Source organism: Cherax quadricarinatus, chromosome 91 (assembly GCF_038502225.1).
Source record: "Cherax quadricarinatus isolate ZL_2023a chromosome 91, ASM3850222v1, whole genome shotgun sequence".
NCBI lineage: Eukaryota > Metazoa > Arthropoda > Malacostraca > Decapoda > Parastacidae > Cherax > Cherax quadricarinatus.
Genome location: NC_091382.1, coordinates 2,358,536 through 2,373,772, shown reverse-complemented (window position 1 = coordinate 2,373,772; position 15,237 = coordinate 2,358,536). Strand labels below are relative to the sequence as shown.

At 42.6% G+C, this 15,237-nt stretch overlaps 1 protein-coding gene across 3 annotated transcripts in view; it reads right to left on the bottom strand.

The window, feature by feature from the left end:
• The window catches only part of LOC128704887 (uncharacterized), a 179,646-nt gene that overhangs the window by 147,265 nt on the left and 17,144 nt on the right, over window positions 1–15,237 (bottom strand). Inside the window, exon 1 of one of the 3 annotated variants that reach the window (XM_053800091.2) lies at window positions 3,169–3,296. The exons of the other annotated variants lie outside the window; for them this stretch is intronic. Within the exon in view, the coding sequence (XP_053656066.2) occupies window positions 3,169–3,238 (70 nt within the window). The 5' untranslated portion in view covers window positions 3,239–3,296. Of the gene's footprint in view, window positions 1–3,168; window positions 3,297–15,237 lie in introns of those variants that run through there. 3 annotated transcript variants of the gene reach the window in all.

Sequence of the window (15,237 nt, the reverse complement as noted above, 5' to 3'; positions counted from 1 at the left end):
GGAGACTAATGATGGCATCTTAAACAGTGAATTATTATAATAAAAAAAAGCGCTAAGCCACAAGGGCTATGCAGCCTTAAACAGTGAACCATACCACGGGCGGGATTTGAACCCGCGGTCAGTCTCTCAAAACTCCAGACCGTCGCGTTAGCCACTAGACCAGCTAGCCACAATAAGATTCATCCAACTAGGTATATTTCTACACCATAGGAAGGTTAGCATAGGCACCACTGTGACCACAAATGCAAGTCATGTTGACGGCATTGCGGGGACTTGAGCTAGAGTTCGTCACGGCCACGCTAGCTGAAGATTCGTCTGTAAAAACTTGCATTTGTGGTCACAGTGGTGCCTATGCTAACCTTCCTATGGTGTAGAAATATACATAGTTGGACGAATCTTATTGTAGCTAGCTGGTCCGGTGGCTAACGCGACGGTCTGGAGTTTTGAGACTCTGACCGCGGGTTCTATCCCCACCCGTGGTATGGTTTGTTTGCAATCGTGTCATTACGATTTCGTGAGTCATGTTAAACAGTGAGAATGTGACAGTGAAGTCTACCATGTTCAGTGGCTTCTCGTTTTCTGTTCGCTCTGCACAACTATATCTCACACACGCACCTATATAGTGTATATAGGTGCGTGTTAGTTATCTTTACTGATACCTAACTGTAGTTATCAGTAGTGAAATAAGGATGTTATCAATCCATCAACACTGGAGAAAGTATTTTTTTTTTTTTATATATCATTTCCTTGACCAGGCGTCTCGAATGAGACTAAAGTCAAAACGCGGGTGTCCCTTATGATAACACTTTGCTGGGCCAGGAGCTAAGACTCGACCTCTGCAACCACAATTTGGTGAATTAGGCGAGTACTTCCATGCTATGACCAAGGTGTAGCCAATTATCATTGGCTAGTCAAGTCCTCCTGTGACCTGATACGTGAACCCCTGCCCCTCGCACATAAAAATTGATGACTTCATCAATCTCAAATGATACCCAAAATCATGTTCTTATTTTAGATACACGATTGAGAAGGGTTGGACTGGAGTGTAGACGATGAGTGGAAGTCTGACCAGTAGGGTTACTGAAGCTAAAACCTTGGGCAGCTTCAAATAAAGGTTGGACGAACACGTGAGAGATGGGTTGGATTGGAGTGGGACTTGCACACGAGTTTATCAAAGCTTATTCCTTGGGTGGCAGTGAAAATGGGTTGAGCAAATATTTTTATTAGAGAGTTTGAGAAGAACCTGCCAAGTATGGGCCAGTAGCCCTGCTGCGGTGTCCCTCCTTTATGTTCTTATGTAAATTATACACGTTATATAATGTTCACTTAGCATACGATAAAGTCAAAGTCAGTCAGCTTGACTTGCTTCCACTGAAGGTCTGGGATAAGCAAAGTTATCTTCCACTGAAGGTCTGGGATAAGCTAAGTTATCTTCCACTGAAGGTCTGGGATACAAGATAATATACCCGTGATGAGTTTCCAGAGTTTTCCTAGTGCCACAGCCCGGCCCTGGGCCAGGCTTCCTTGTTATAACCAGCCTGTTAGTGCTGGTGGCCCTGGGCCAGGCTTCCTTGTTATAACCAGCCTGTTAGTGCTGGTGGCCCTGGGCCAGGCTTCCCTGTTATAACCAGCCTGTTGCTGTTGGTGGTCCTGGGCCAGGCTTCCCTGTTATAACCAGCCTGTTGCTGTTGGTGGTCCTGGGCCAGGCTTCCCTGTTATAACCAGCCTGTTGCTGCTGGTGGCCCTGGGCCACATACATCACAGCCTGGCTTAGCTCACATAATTCGCCTCGCTAAACTACAAAGAAACAAGACAACACAATTCTAGACAAATACAAAACACCAGAGCGAGTGAGTGAGAGAGTGAGTGAGAGTGAGTGAGAGAATGAATGAGTGTACTCAAGGTGACAAAATCGATAGTTTATGCCGGGTAAGACTGCAGAATCAAACGATTACAAGTGACAGTGTTGAGGCTAGGAAAGCGAGGGGGGGGATGATGGAAGAGGAGAGAGTGAGGAGAGTAGATGGAGGGGAGAGGGGAATGAAGGAATGCGTAAAAGAGAGGGGAATATATTTAAGAGGGGATTACTATAATAATCAAAAAGAAGCGTTAAGCCACAAGGGCTATACAGCAGTTTATGAGGGGAGAAGTGGAAGATTGACAGGACAGGACTCTTCAATAAGGCTGCCTTTATGCAAGGGTTCTTCATCCAAGGAACTGGAGCTACCCTTCACATTCGCGTTTAGTGCTTCCCCAGGATATAATGCATTTGTAAGTAATAATGTACACATTATATTTACACTCAACGTTAAAATGCGCTCGCTCGCTCTCTCGCACGGCTAACCTTCATCTTACGTAGTGTTGCTATGGTAACTATGCCAGACCTCTCGCCTGCATACCCGACCGCGGAGTCAGCCAGATATAAAAAAGAAATGCTCCGGATTGAAGCAGCGGTTCGTGAACTAATCCAGTAACTCCCTCCTTCCCTCCCTCCAGTACTGAATAACACGACCACCTACATAGTTACTGAACACACAAGCACAAGCATACAAACGAACGCGCGAGCACAAACGCAAATTACACAAAATACACCACAATAAAACAACTCGCCACACATACAAAAATAACACAATCAGAACACAAACACAATAACATTGATATTAAGAAGTAATACTTGTCTCGGGGACTGTCGTTCCCTCGGTCTGGTCCCAGACCAAGCCTCCTGAATTAACGACATCACAAATTACGAAAAGTTGAGTGTTTCTTGAATGTACATTGTTCATAGGATAGGGAAAGAATTACGGTTTTACTTTCGTGCTTGTATGACAGGATAGTTGTACCTCCCTGGATGGTTGCTGTCTACTACCTGGTGTGTTTCATGCTTGTATGACAGGATGGTTGTACCTCTCTGGATGGTTGCTGTCTACTAACCTACTATCTGGTGTGTGTTTGATGCTCCTATGGCAGGATGGTTGTACCTCCCTGGATGGTTGCTGTCTACTACCTGGTGTATTTCATGATCGTATTACAGAAGGGTTGTACCTCCCTGGATGGTTGCTGTCTACTAACCTACTACCTGGCGTGTTTCATGCTTGTATTACAGGAGGGTTGTGCCTCCCTGGATGGTTACTATCCACCATCCTACTGTCTCATGTCCACATAACTTGCCTTGGTAAGTGCTCCACATCACCCCACTGCACACATCATAACCCAAGAAGATTAAAATAAACGCGCGCATATGTCCACATCCCAAGCCACACTGGCGGTGTTTCTACACACACCTGCGCAGAAGTGTGGCTCCTTGACAGTGTGGGGAGTATTAAACAATACCTCTCTGATTGGTTGCTTGGGATCCACACTCAATACAACATTACAAACTGCCTCTACACCTCGTTACAAAGATATGAAACATAAACAGTGTTCTCTTAACTATTTTACACACACTACAATTTTTAAAACATCCAATTTCTTTGACATTCCAAGATTAAAGCATAAATGTTGAAAACTGAAAGTGTAAAGTGTATATAAAAAAAGTTTGTCATGAATAAAGAAAGAAATCGTGATGGTAATTACTAAAAACAAGGAACAACTTCCGCTTGTGTTTTCATTTATCAATTATTTTAGCAAATTACCAGAGCAACTACTACACGAATCCCTTCCAGGGATAATAATAAGACAAGAATTTCACTGCTTTATTAAAAGCATTTATATCTTTCACGAGTTGCTGCTGGTAGCTCACTCAGCTCACACAGTAACGTCCATGGTTCGATCCCCGGAGCTGGTGGAAACATTAGGACGTGTGTCCTTAAGACACTTGCTGTCACTGTTCATGTAGCAGTAAGTAGGTACCTGGGTGTTAGTGAACTGGTGTGGGTGGCATCCTGGGGACAAAATTAACCGAAGTTGCATGAAATACTTCGCATAACCAGGAACTTTCTATATAGTATGTCACTGATGTCATCTAGGGTCTGTATAAGTTGTATCATATACTTGTAGAAATAAAGATTATTAATATTATTAATTTTTATATTTACGTTACACATAACTTCAGTTTACACCAGTGATAAAGTCAGCCTGTCTGATCAACCACAACCTTCGAATTTTTTTGTTAATGTACTTAAGGTGATTTCTCTAGACACGTTACACAGGCTGGGTTAGGTTCCCGTCAAATGGCCGAGTTTAACCCATTATGATATATGTTAATGCCCAATAAGTGAAATAATGAATAGATGGATGTATCGTTTCGATGCTCGCATAGAAAATGGGAGCCAGTGAGAACAAGACTAAGGACAATATACCATAGGTAAGTTTATTTACGTATACACAAATACAGTTACATAGATTATCATACACATGCGTAAAGAACCTAGGATAACCCAAAAGAAGTCAGAGTGACTTATTTCCATTGGGGTCCTTTACCTTGGAGCCTGTCTTAATAACACATTGTATTTCCCTGTTGCTAAAACAGTCTAAAGGGTAACTGACCAGCTGTAAACAGTAACTGACTTCCTCTTCTGCGTTCGGTGGGTCGCTGATTTTGTTCGCGGCTCTTAGTTTTTTAATGGCCATCATATATTGTATTTATTGCCGTTGTGGTATGTTCTAATTGGCTATTTTTTTGATAGACGCCAGTCTAATCTAAACCTAAATAAATTAAAATGAGACATTTTCTGTAAATCGTATCTGAGAAATACATAGAATTTGTGAGGATGGTTTGGGCGCAACACAGGAGTAGAAAAACAATGGTAACACGGGTCTCAAGTAACAATAAACTACCATCGTACATATTTTAGTCACTTTACTGAGGGGAATTACCAATAGACCCCTGGCTGCCTTTAAGAGGGAGCTGGACAGATACCTTAATCAGTCGAACCACAGCCGGGCTGTGGTTCGACTGACTGATCAGGTCCTGATCCACCACGAGGCTTGGTCATGGACTGAGCCGCGGGGGCGTTGACCCCCCGAAACACCCTCCAAGTAGGTAGACCAAACAAGCCTGGCCTAGGGCCGGGGAATAGGCAAATACTGAAAACCCGTCATTAGTAAATAAAAGACTGATTTACTGATTACATCGACTCAAGGTTAAGGGACTGATTACCTCAAACTACTCCTGTTCTTCACCATTCTCCTTTGTATGGACTGATGAAGCCACTGTGTGACGAAACGTTCCCTCGTTAAAGATGCCCAAGTGTTGCACATGTGTCTAATTTGGAAACGTCTTCAACCACCGCAGCCCGGAAATAGGCCCAGCTTCCTTGGTGACCGCCCGGTCAACTAGGCTGTTTGTGCTAGCGGTCCGCAGACCTACATAGCTTATCACAACCAGGATGATCAGGAATTTGCAGGAGACAGTGGTCCAGTTTCCTTTTAAAAATTTCTGCCAGCATATCGAGTCGGTCTAGCTTAGCCTCTCTCTTTCTCTCTCTCCCTCTCTCTCTCTCTCTCTCTCTCTCTCTCTCTCTCTCTCTCTCTCTCTCTCTCTCTCTCTCTCTGTCTCTCTCTCTCTGTCTCTCTCTGTCTCTCTCTGTCTCCCTCCCTCTGTCTCTCTCTCTCTGTCTCCCTCTCTCTGTCTCTCTCTGTCTCCCTCTCTCTGTCTCTGTCTGTCTCTCTCTCTCTCTGTCTCTGTCTGTCTCTCTCTCTCTCTGTCTCTCTCTCTCTCTCTCTCTCTCTCTCTCTCTCTCTCTCTCTCTCTCTCTCTCTCTCTCTCTCTCCTCTCTCTGTCTCTCTCTCTCTCTCTTCTCTCTCTCTCTCGTCTCCTCTCTCTTCTCTCTCTCTCTCTCTTCTCTCTTCTCTCTCGTTCTGTCTCTCTCTCCTCTCTCTCTCTGTCTCTCTCTCTCTCTGTCTCCTCTTCTCTCTCTCTCTCTATCTCTCCTGTCTCTCTCTCTCTCTCTCTCTCTCTCTTCTCTCTCTCTCTCTCCTGTCTCTCTCTCTCATCTCTCTCTCGTCTCTCTCTCTCTCTCCTCTCCTTCTCTCTCTGTCTCTCTCTGTCTCATCTCTCTCTCTCTCTCTCCTTCTCTCTCTCTCTCTCACTCTCTCTCTCTCTCTCTCCATCTCTCTCTCTCTCTCTCTCTCTCTCTCTCTCTCTCTCTCTCTCTCTCTGTCTCTCTCTCTCTCTCTCTCTCTCTCTCTCTCTCTCTCTCTCTCTCTCTCTCTGTCTCTGTCTCTGTCTCTCTCTCTCTCTCAGGTGCTAAAACACAACATATACACATGCAAACTTTCCAGGTTTTATAGTGGCAGCTATCCGTGACGATTTTTTTCCTGCTTAAATTACTGGGTACGTCCAATGACTGACAACAATGATTTCCTCACACCCTTTACACAAGTATCCACTAACCATGCGAGCCACTAGCAGCAACAGTCCCATTAAGCATGCACCCAACAAAGACGGAGTGCAAGCTTTGAAGAATGCACAAAATCGGTAAGTGATGAGATTGGTTTATTAATTAAACGATGTATTTTGAAGTATCCAACAAGCTTAGCCTAGTAGTCAAAGTTAGCCGGTAAGTGGTAAGCTTAGTCTATTAATTAAACGTTCTGTTCTCAAGCATCCAGCAAGCTTAGCCTAGTAGTCAATCTTATATATCATGTATGATACATTGTACTCGGATAAAAGTTGTATTGTACACACTAGATCAAACTTGTATGGTACATAAATCAAACTTAATGGTACACACTTGGATAAAAAGTATACAGTGGCTACACACAAGAGGCAATGGTAAGATACGCAGCAAAAATGACGAAAGAAACCATGGTTCAATCAGGAATGCAGAGGACAAGGAGAGAAGCAAAAGAGGTTGGAAGAAACAGAGCAAATCCAACCACTGAGAACTGGAAAGCAAGCATGAGAGGCAGAAACGAATACACAAAAATAAGGGGAGAAGTTGAATGCAGGTTGTAAATGATACACCACCGAAGACCAAGCTACAATCAGAAAACTGACTACCGTGGAGAAATAAGCGGTAATGTTGAAGGACGTGGTATAATGATGGAGAATAACAAGTGTACGTAAAGAGCTTAGGTTAAGTAAGGTTTGTCAGGAAACATGACAAGTGTTTCCTGACGCGGGTCTTAGTCATATGATGATCCGCAACTGGAGTTTTTAGTCATCTGGCCGAGGCCTTCCACTGGCTTACCTCCCCACCCTTAAAATTTATGGTTCTGGTTATAACCAATAAGTCTATACACTTATTCATATCAACAACACGTCAAATATATACCTGTGAAGTGCCTTACTTACACAGCCTGGCCTTGGTCCATGCTTGCAATGCTTGCCTGCTCAACCAGGCTGTAGTAAAAAGTAGATAAAGGCGTTTGCCGGTAGTGTAAAAAAAATTGATACAAATATAAGAAATTCTCGATAATAGGCTACTCTTAGTGATGTGTGTGCCGAACATTAGGAACAGATAAGACACTGATGGACTGAACACATCAACTCTAGGCTGAGGGAATGATTACCTCAAACTCCTCCTATGTTTCACCGTTCACTGCACTGGGTTGAAGCCACTGGCTGGTGAAACGTTTCCAAAATAAAGATACCCGAATGTTGGACAAGTATCTCAGTTATCAACCTGGTGGTTTTCTAAAGTATTTATTCACATTATAAGGTTTAATTCTTTGGAGAAGCGGTGAGATGTATGGGTAAGTTTTCTAACACCTGCTGCTTCTCTTCTTCTAGCACTTTATAGATACACAAATAACCCGCACATAGGAGAGGGGAGCTTACGACGACGTTTCGGTCCGACTTTGACCATTTACAAAGTCACATGGTCCAAGTCGAACCGAAACGTCGTGGTAAGCTCCCCTCTCCCATGTGCGGGTTATTTGTGTATTGTTCCAGTCAGGGTATTGTTTCTTTTATTTACTTCATAGATACCTGGGAGTTAGTGGACTGTTTTGCGTACCGGTAAGCTAGGCTTATTGATTTCCCAAGTTAGCCTGACCCTAACCCTCCAGGAAAACCAAACTTTGACAAAATTAAAGCAACGTAATGTGTTGTCTGCTTACATGAACTGGTACTAAATTGCATAGTAACAATACCAATGTAGAGCTTAATGCTTTAGATACAATGTACAGCTTTGTATCACATAAAAGGATATAACATAATTGTCAGGGGAAAAATTCAGTCAGGAACTTGTTCAGAGAATTTAAGCGACCACTTTTTTATGCAGCTGTGACACCCAGAAAAACACATTATTTCGCCCACAGTGCATGACAATACAAGTACTGAGTCTTCAAGCCAATATTTGACAAGTTCCTCTAGACAGCTTATGATCAGCTGGGTTGTGGTGCTTACATCTGACAGAGTAATGCCAGCACCAATAATCTGTGTGTGACTTGAAAAAGCCCACTGTGTGGGTGAAACGTTGTCAATAAAGGATCACATTATACTGCATATGTGTTTATATTTCCACTGTGTAGGTATTTGATACCATTTATTTCCAATCTGAATCTATTGATAGGTAGATTGAAGTTTCTGTACGTGCTTAAAATGGAGAATGGCAAATTTCTGAAGGATACCAAAACCATATTTATAACTGCCATATGTCATTACCATCTTTACGACTTCATCAGTAATGATAATGTAATCCTGACAGGTAAAGTGTAGGAATAAACTGAAAGAACAGTTATTAAATGTGATAGCTGTAATCAAAATTAACCTTCAGCATTCTCAGAAGGAATGACCCTGCATCATTTTCTCCATATGGCGTTATATTCAGTTGCAAAAACTTGACACCAGTCAATCAATTGTTGTTAAACATTAACAAATACCTGTAGCCTCTAGTTTGCCTGTAGACAATACCAGGAGTCACTGCCCCCGTGGTCTGGTCCCAGATCAAACCTTCTGATTGATGGCCAGATCAATCAGGATGTTGGTGCTCACCGCACACAGCCCAACGTAGGTACCACAGCCTGGCTAATTGGTAACTGATTTGAGGAACTTACCAAGATCTCTTGAAGACAGCTAGGAATCTGTGCGTATATGAAGCAAGGGTGTTGAATATCATTGGTTCTATCACACTTCCAGCATTGAGTTATCTCAGTGTATTTGCTAAACCTTAGCTTTTCAATGGGATTATTTTGCATGAGCTGCCGAGACTTTTGCTTCAGTACCGTTGACCTTTTTGGAGAGATTCGAGAGTTTTCTAACTTCTGCAGCTCGGCCCTGGGCCAGGCTTGCCTGGTGCTTTCCTAGGCAACCAGACTGTTACTGCTGGTGGCCGGCTGACCCACATATCCGTCACAGCCTGATTGATTTGACACTTAGCAGATGTACTTGTCAAGTTTTCTCTTGAAGACTTCTACACTTATTCCAGCGGTGTTTCTAACTTTGCTAGAGATGTTAAATAGTCCAGGCCTCTGGATGTCGATACGATGCTCTCTTAATATAACCACGGTGACCCTGCTTTTCACTGGGGTAACATTTAATTTCAGTGTGCAGACTTTAGACAAATCCCTCCCGAGTTTTCTAGAGGCAAATTCTGATGTATCTTTCTTGCCTATATTCCAGGGAGTACAGTTTAAAGGACTACAGGTGTTCTTAATAATTTAAATGATTTACTTTTTTTTAGAAAAAAAAATTGTATATTGTTTAATCTGTCCCAAACTTTACATACAGTAGATTTACAAATAACATTATTAAAGTCATACTGGTATTATGCAAAATATATCTACCTTATCACCTTTCCATATCTAATACAACAGCAACAGCAACTAAAACGACAGCAACAGCAACTAAAACGACAGCAACAGCAACTAAAACGACAGCAACAGCAACTAAAACGACAGCAACAGCAACTAACACGACAGCAACAGCAACTACAGCAACAACAACTAAAACGACAGCAACAGCAACTAAAACGACAGCAACAGCAACTAAAACGACAGCAACAGCAACTAAAACGACAGCAACAGCAACTAAAACGACAGCAGCAGCAACTAAAACGACAGCAACAGCAACCAAAACGACAGTAGCAGCAACTAAAACGACAGCAACAGCAACTAAAACGACAGCAACAGCAACTAAAACGACAGCAACAGCAACTAAAACGACAGCAACAGCAACTAAAACGACAGTAAAAGCAACTAAAACGACAGTAACAGCAACTAAAACGACAGCAACAGCAACTAAAACGACAGCAACTAAAACGACAGCAACTAAAACGACAGCAACAGCAACTAAAACGACAGCAACAGCAACTAAAACGACAGCAACTAAAACGACAGCAACTAAAACGACAGCAACAGCAACTAAAACGACAGCAACAGCAACTAAAACGACAGCAACAGCAACTAAAACGACAGTAACAGCAACTAAAACGACAGCAACAGCAACTAAAACAACAGCAACAGCAACTAAAACGACAGCAACAGCAACTAAAACGACAGCAACAGCAACTAAAACGACATTAACAGCAACTAAAACGACAGTAACAGCAACTAAAACGACAGTAACAGCAACTAAAACGACAGCAACAGCAACTAAAACGACAGTAACAGCAACTAAAACGACAGTAACAGCAACTAAAACGACAGTAACAGCAACTAAAACGACAGCAACAGCAACTAAAACGACAGCAACAGCAACTAAAACGACAGCAACAGCAACTAAAACGACAGCAACAGCAACTAAAACGACAGCAACAGCAACTAAAACGACAGCAACAGCAACTAAAACAACAGCAACAGCAACTAAAACGACAGCAGAAATAGTATCGAGTTATCAGGTTTGACCCCAAACCTGATTTTAATAATTAAAAAAAAAGGAAATACTACCTAAAACTCTTGACGAGCCCAAAATTAGCTTATACTGCATGTGTGACTAATTGAAAACCTAGCAAAAATAACACGGTTAACTGTGGGCAAATTGTAACTGCAGTGTAACACACAATGTAGACAGTCTAGTAAACAAACTTGTATTCATGACCCGAGAGTTGTTAGCTTAACTGTCTCATCAATGTTTTAAAAATTTCCTGTTGATGACATGTTATTCTACCTAAAGACTTATGCAATTAACCTACAGTTGCTTGTGTTAACTATCATTGGCCTGGTGGCTAAAGCTCCCGCTTCACACACGGTGGGCCCGGGTTCGATTCCCGGCGGGTGGAAACATTTCGACACGTTTCCCTACACTATTGTCCTGTTCACCTAGCAGCAAATAGGTACCTGGGTGTTAGTCGACTGGTGTGGGTCGCATCCTGGGGGACAATATTGAGGACCACAATGGAAATGTTAGACAGTCCTCGATGACGCACTGACTTTCTTAGGTTATCCTGGGTGGCTAACCCTCCGGGGTTAAAAATCCGAACGAAATCTTAAGTCTTGTAAGTGAAGTGTGTTTATGAGTTCTCAGTTTAAAAGTCTGGCATGTTAATAACAAATTCCCTCCTTCCAGTTTTAAGTAAATTAATAGAAATGTTTAATACCAGAAGGATAATAACATAGGCATTATACTGGCCCATGCCAGGTAGGTTTTTTTTCCATTAAGCAAAAAGACTAATAGAACCCCTGGCTGCCTTCAAGAGGGATCTGACAGATACCTAAAGTCAGTGCCTGATCAGCCGGGCTGTGGTTCACACGCTGAACTACACGCGGCCAGTAGTAACAGCCTGGTTGATCAGACCCTGATCCACCAGGAGGCCTGGTCGTGGACCGGACCGGGGGAGCGTTGACTCCTGGTTACCTGGAGGCTATTCCGGGGATCAACGCCCCCACGGCGCGGTCCATGACCAGGCCTCCCGATAGATCAGGGCCTGATCAACTAGGCTGTAACTGCTGGCCGCACGCAGTCCAACGTACGAACCACAGCCCGGCTGATCCAGGGTGACTCGTGGACACCCACCAGGTAGATAAAAGGACAGAGATGAGGGTATCCTGCTCAAGTTGCAAGAATAAACACTAAGCACCTACAAATAATCTAATTACAACCAGAGAAATTATTGCCCAGGTTGAACAATAACAATAGTATTTCTAGATGTTTTAACTTGTTTACCTGGAGTTTACCTGGAGAGAGTTCCGGGGGTCAACGCCCCCGCGGCCCGGTCTGTGACCAGGCCTCTAAAATTAAGAATACTGTATAAATAAATCGAACCAATCTTTGCTCCTATGTAATGTACACTATTATATATTTGTTGTTTTCTTTCATGTACTTTAAAACAGTATTTGTAGCCCCAAGTTTATAAATAATTAAAATACTGAACAGGAAAACGCCATGAACTAAAGGTACAAAAAACATTAACTGATAAATGCTATTTAAAGTCTGCAATGAATACGTCTTTCATGATTCAAAAGATAGAGAACTATACACAACCAAAACTTGGTCAATATTGCATATCATGAATAACAAAAAAAGGCACAATACCGTGACTGGAGCGATACACAAATAACCCGCACATAGAAGAGAGGAGCTTACGACGACGTTTCGGTCCGACTTGGACCATTTACAAAGTCACACTAACCAGAAGTGGAGCAGGACGGCTATATATAGGCAGGAAGAGGTAGTGGTGGTGGTGGTGGTGGTGGTAGTAGTAGTAGTAGTAGTAGTAGTAGTAGTAGTAGTGGTGGTAGTAGTAGTAGTAGTAGTAGTAGTGGTAGTAGTAGTAATGGTGGTGGTAGTAGTAGTGGTAGTAGTAGTGGTAGTAGCAGTGGTAGTAGTAGTGGTAGTATAGTAGTAGTGGTGGTGGTAGTAGTAGTAGTGGTAGTAGTAGTGGTAGTAGTAGTGGTAATAGTAGTAGTGGTAGTAGTAGTAGTGGTAGTAGTAGTAGTGGTAGTAGTAGTAGTGGTGGTAGTAGTAGTAGTAGTAGTGGTAGTAGTAGTAGTGGTAGTAGTAGTGGTAGTAGTGGTAGTAGTAGTAGTGGTGGTAGTAGTAGTAGTAGTGGTAGTAGTAGTAGTAGTGGTAGTAGTAGTAGTGGTAGTAGTAGTAGTGGTAGTAGTAGTGGTAGTAGTAGTAGTGGTAGTAGTAGTGGTAGTAGTAGTAGTAGTGGTGGTAGTAGTAGTAGTGGTAGTAGTAGTGGTGGTAGTAGTAGTAGTGGTAGTAGTAGTAGTGGTAGTAGTGGTAGTAGTAGTGGTAGTAGTAGTAGTGGTAATAGTGGTAGTAGTAGTAGTAGTGGTAGTAGTAGTAGTGGTGGTAGTAGTAGTGGTGGTAGTAGTAGTAGTGGTAGTAGTAGTGGTAGTAGTAGTAGTGGTAGTAGTAGTAGTGGTAGTAGTGGTAGTAGTAGTGGTAGTAGTAGTAGTGGTAATAGTGGTAGTAGTAGTGGTAGTGCTCCCCTGTCCTTATATTTGACTGGCTCCTCCTCCTTAGTTCCCCACTACTACCACCACTACTACTACTACTACCACTACTATTACTACTACCACCACTACCTCTTCCTGCCTATATATAGCCGTCCTGCTCCACTTCGTGTATTGCATACCATGTATAATGAATAACTTTCATAATACAAAGGATAACCATACACAATCAGAAAGTTAGTTAATATTGCCCATCATGTCTATCTGTTGCCTGGAGTCTATCTATCATGTATATAAACCTTAAAATTCTGCTTTACTCAATATATTTGAAATTTAGATATGACAAACTTCTTAATAATGGACAGATTGCATTTAGACTAAAACTGACTAGGATTCCAATATTTTTTATTCATTTAAGAGATCTAAATCATGTTAAAGATTGGTTTAAAACTGAAGAAAGTGTTACAAAAATTTTACAGAAAATATTTTTAAGACAAGGCATATAAAAAGTTGTGCTGACTTATCTTAACATGTCCAGAAATTAAAAAAAAAATTAATTCACTCATCGCTTGTATTCCTTGATAATATTTAATACACTTAAGCGCACCCATTGTTTTATTCTTAAGTTTAGTTATTTGTCTGTATATGTGTGTTGTGATGAAAGTGAACTTAGTGACCTTGAGACTATCAGATACAGTGACCTTGAGACTATATCAGATACAGTGACCTTGAGACTATCAGATACAGTGACCTTGAGACTGTATCAGATACAGTGACCTTGAGACTATATCAGATACAGTGACCTTGAGACTATATCAGATACAGTGACCTTGAGACTGTATCAGATACAGTGACCTTGAGACTGTATAACATACAGTGACCTTGAGACTGTATAACAGATACAGTGACCTTGAGACTGTATCACAGATAAAGTGACCTTGAGACTATCACAGATAAAGTGACCTTGAGACTGTATCGCAAATACAGTGACCTTGAGACTGTATCACAGATATAGTGACCTTGAGACTGTACCACAGATACAGTGACCTTGAGACTGTATCAGATACAGTGACCTTGAGACTGTATCAGATACAGTGACCTTGAGACTGTATCAGATACAGTGACCTTGAGACTGTATCACAGATACAGTGACCTCGAGACTGTATCATAGATACAGTGGCCTCGAGACTGATCAACGAGGCTGTTACTGCTTGCCGCACGCAATCCAACGTACGAACCACAGCCCGGCTGATCCAGCACCGTCTTTAGGTATCTGTCCAGCTCCCTCTTGAAGACAACCAGGGGTCTTCCCGTAATGCCCCTTATTGCTGGTGGAAGGCTGTTGAACAGTCTTGGGCCCCGGACACGTATTGTGTTTTCTCTTAGTGTACCAGTGACGCCCCTACTTTTCACTGGGGGTATGTTGCATCGTCTGCCAAGTATTTTGCTTTCGTATGGAGTGATTGTTGTGTGCATATTAGGGACCAGTCCCTCCAGAATCTTCCAGGTGTAGATTATGATATCTCTCTCTCGCCTCGCATCTCGGGTCGCATCCTGGAGTTTACCTGGAGAGAGTTCCGGGGGTCAGCGCCCCCGCGGCCCGGTCTGTGACCAGGCCTCCTGGTGGATCAGAGCCTGATCAACCAGGCTGTTACTGTTGGCTGCACGCAAACCAACGTACGAGCCACAGCCCGGCTGGTCAGGAACCGACTTTAGGTGCTTGTCCAGTGCCAGCTTGAAGACTGCCAGGGGTCTGTTGGTAATCCCCCTTATGTATGCTGGGAGGCAGTTGAACAGTCTCGGGCCCCTGACACTTATTGTATGGTCTCTTAACGTGCTAGTGACACCCCTGCTTTTCATTGGGGGATGTTGCATCGTCTGCCAAGTCTTTTGCTTTCGTAGTGAGTGATTTTCGTGTGCAAGTTCAAACTGACCTAATTTGCGGGAAATGCTCTACATAACAAAAAGCATTCTATACTCAAAGCATTCTATACAGTAGTATGTCAGCTA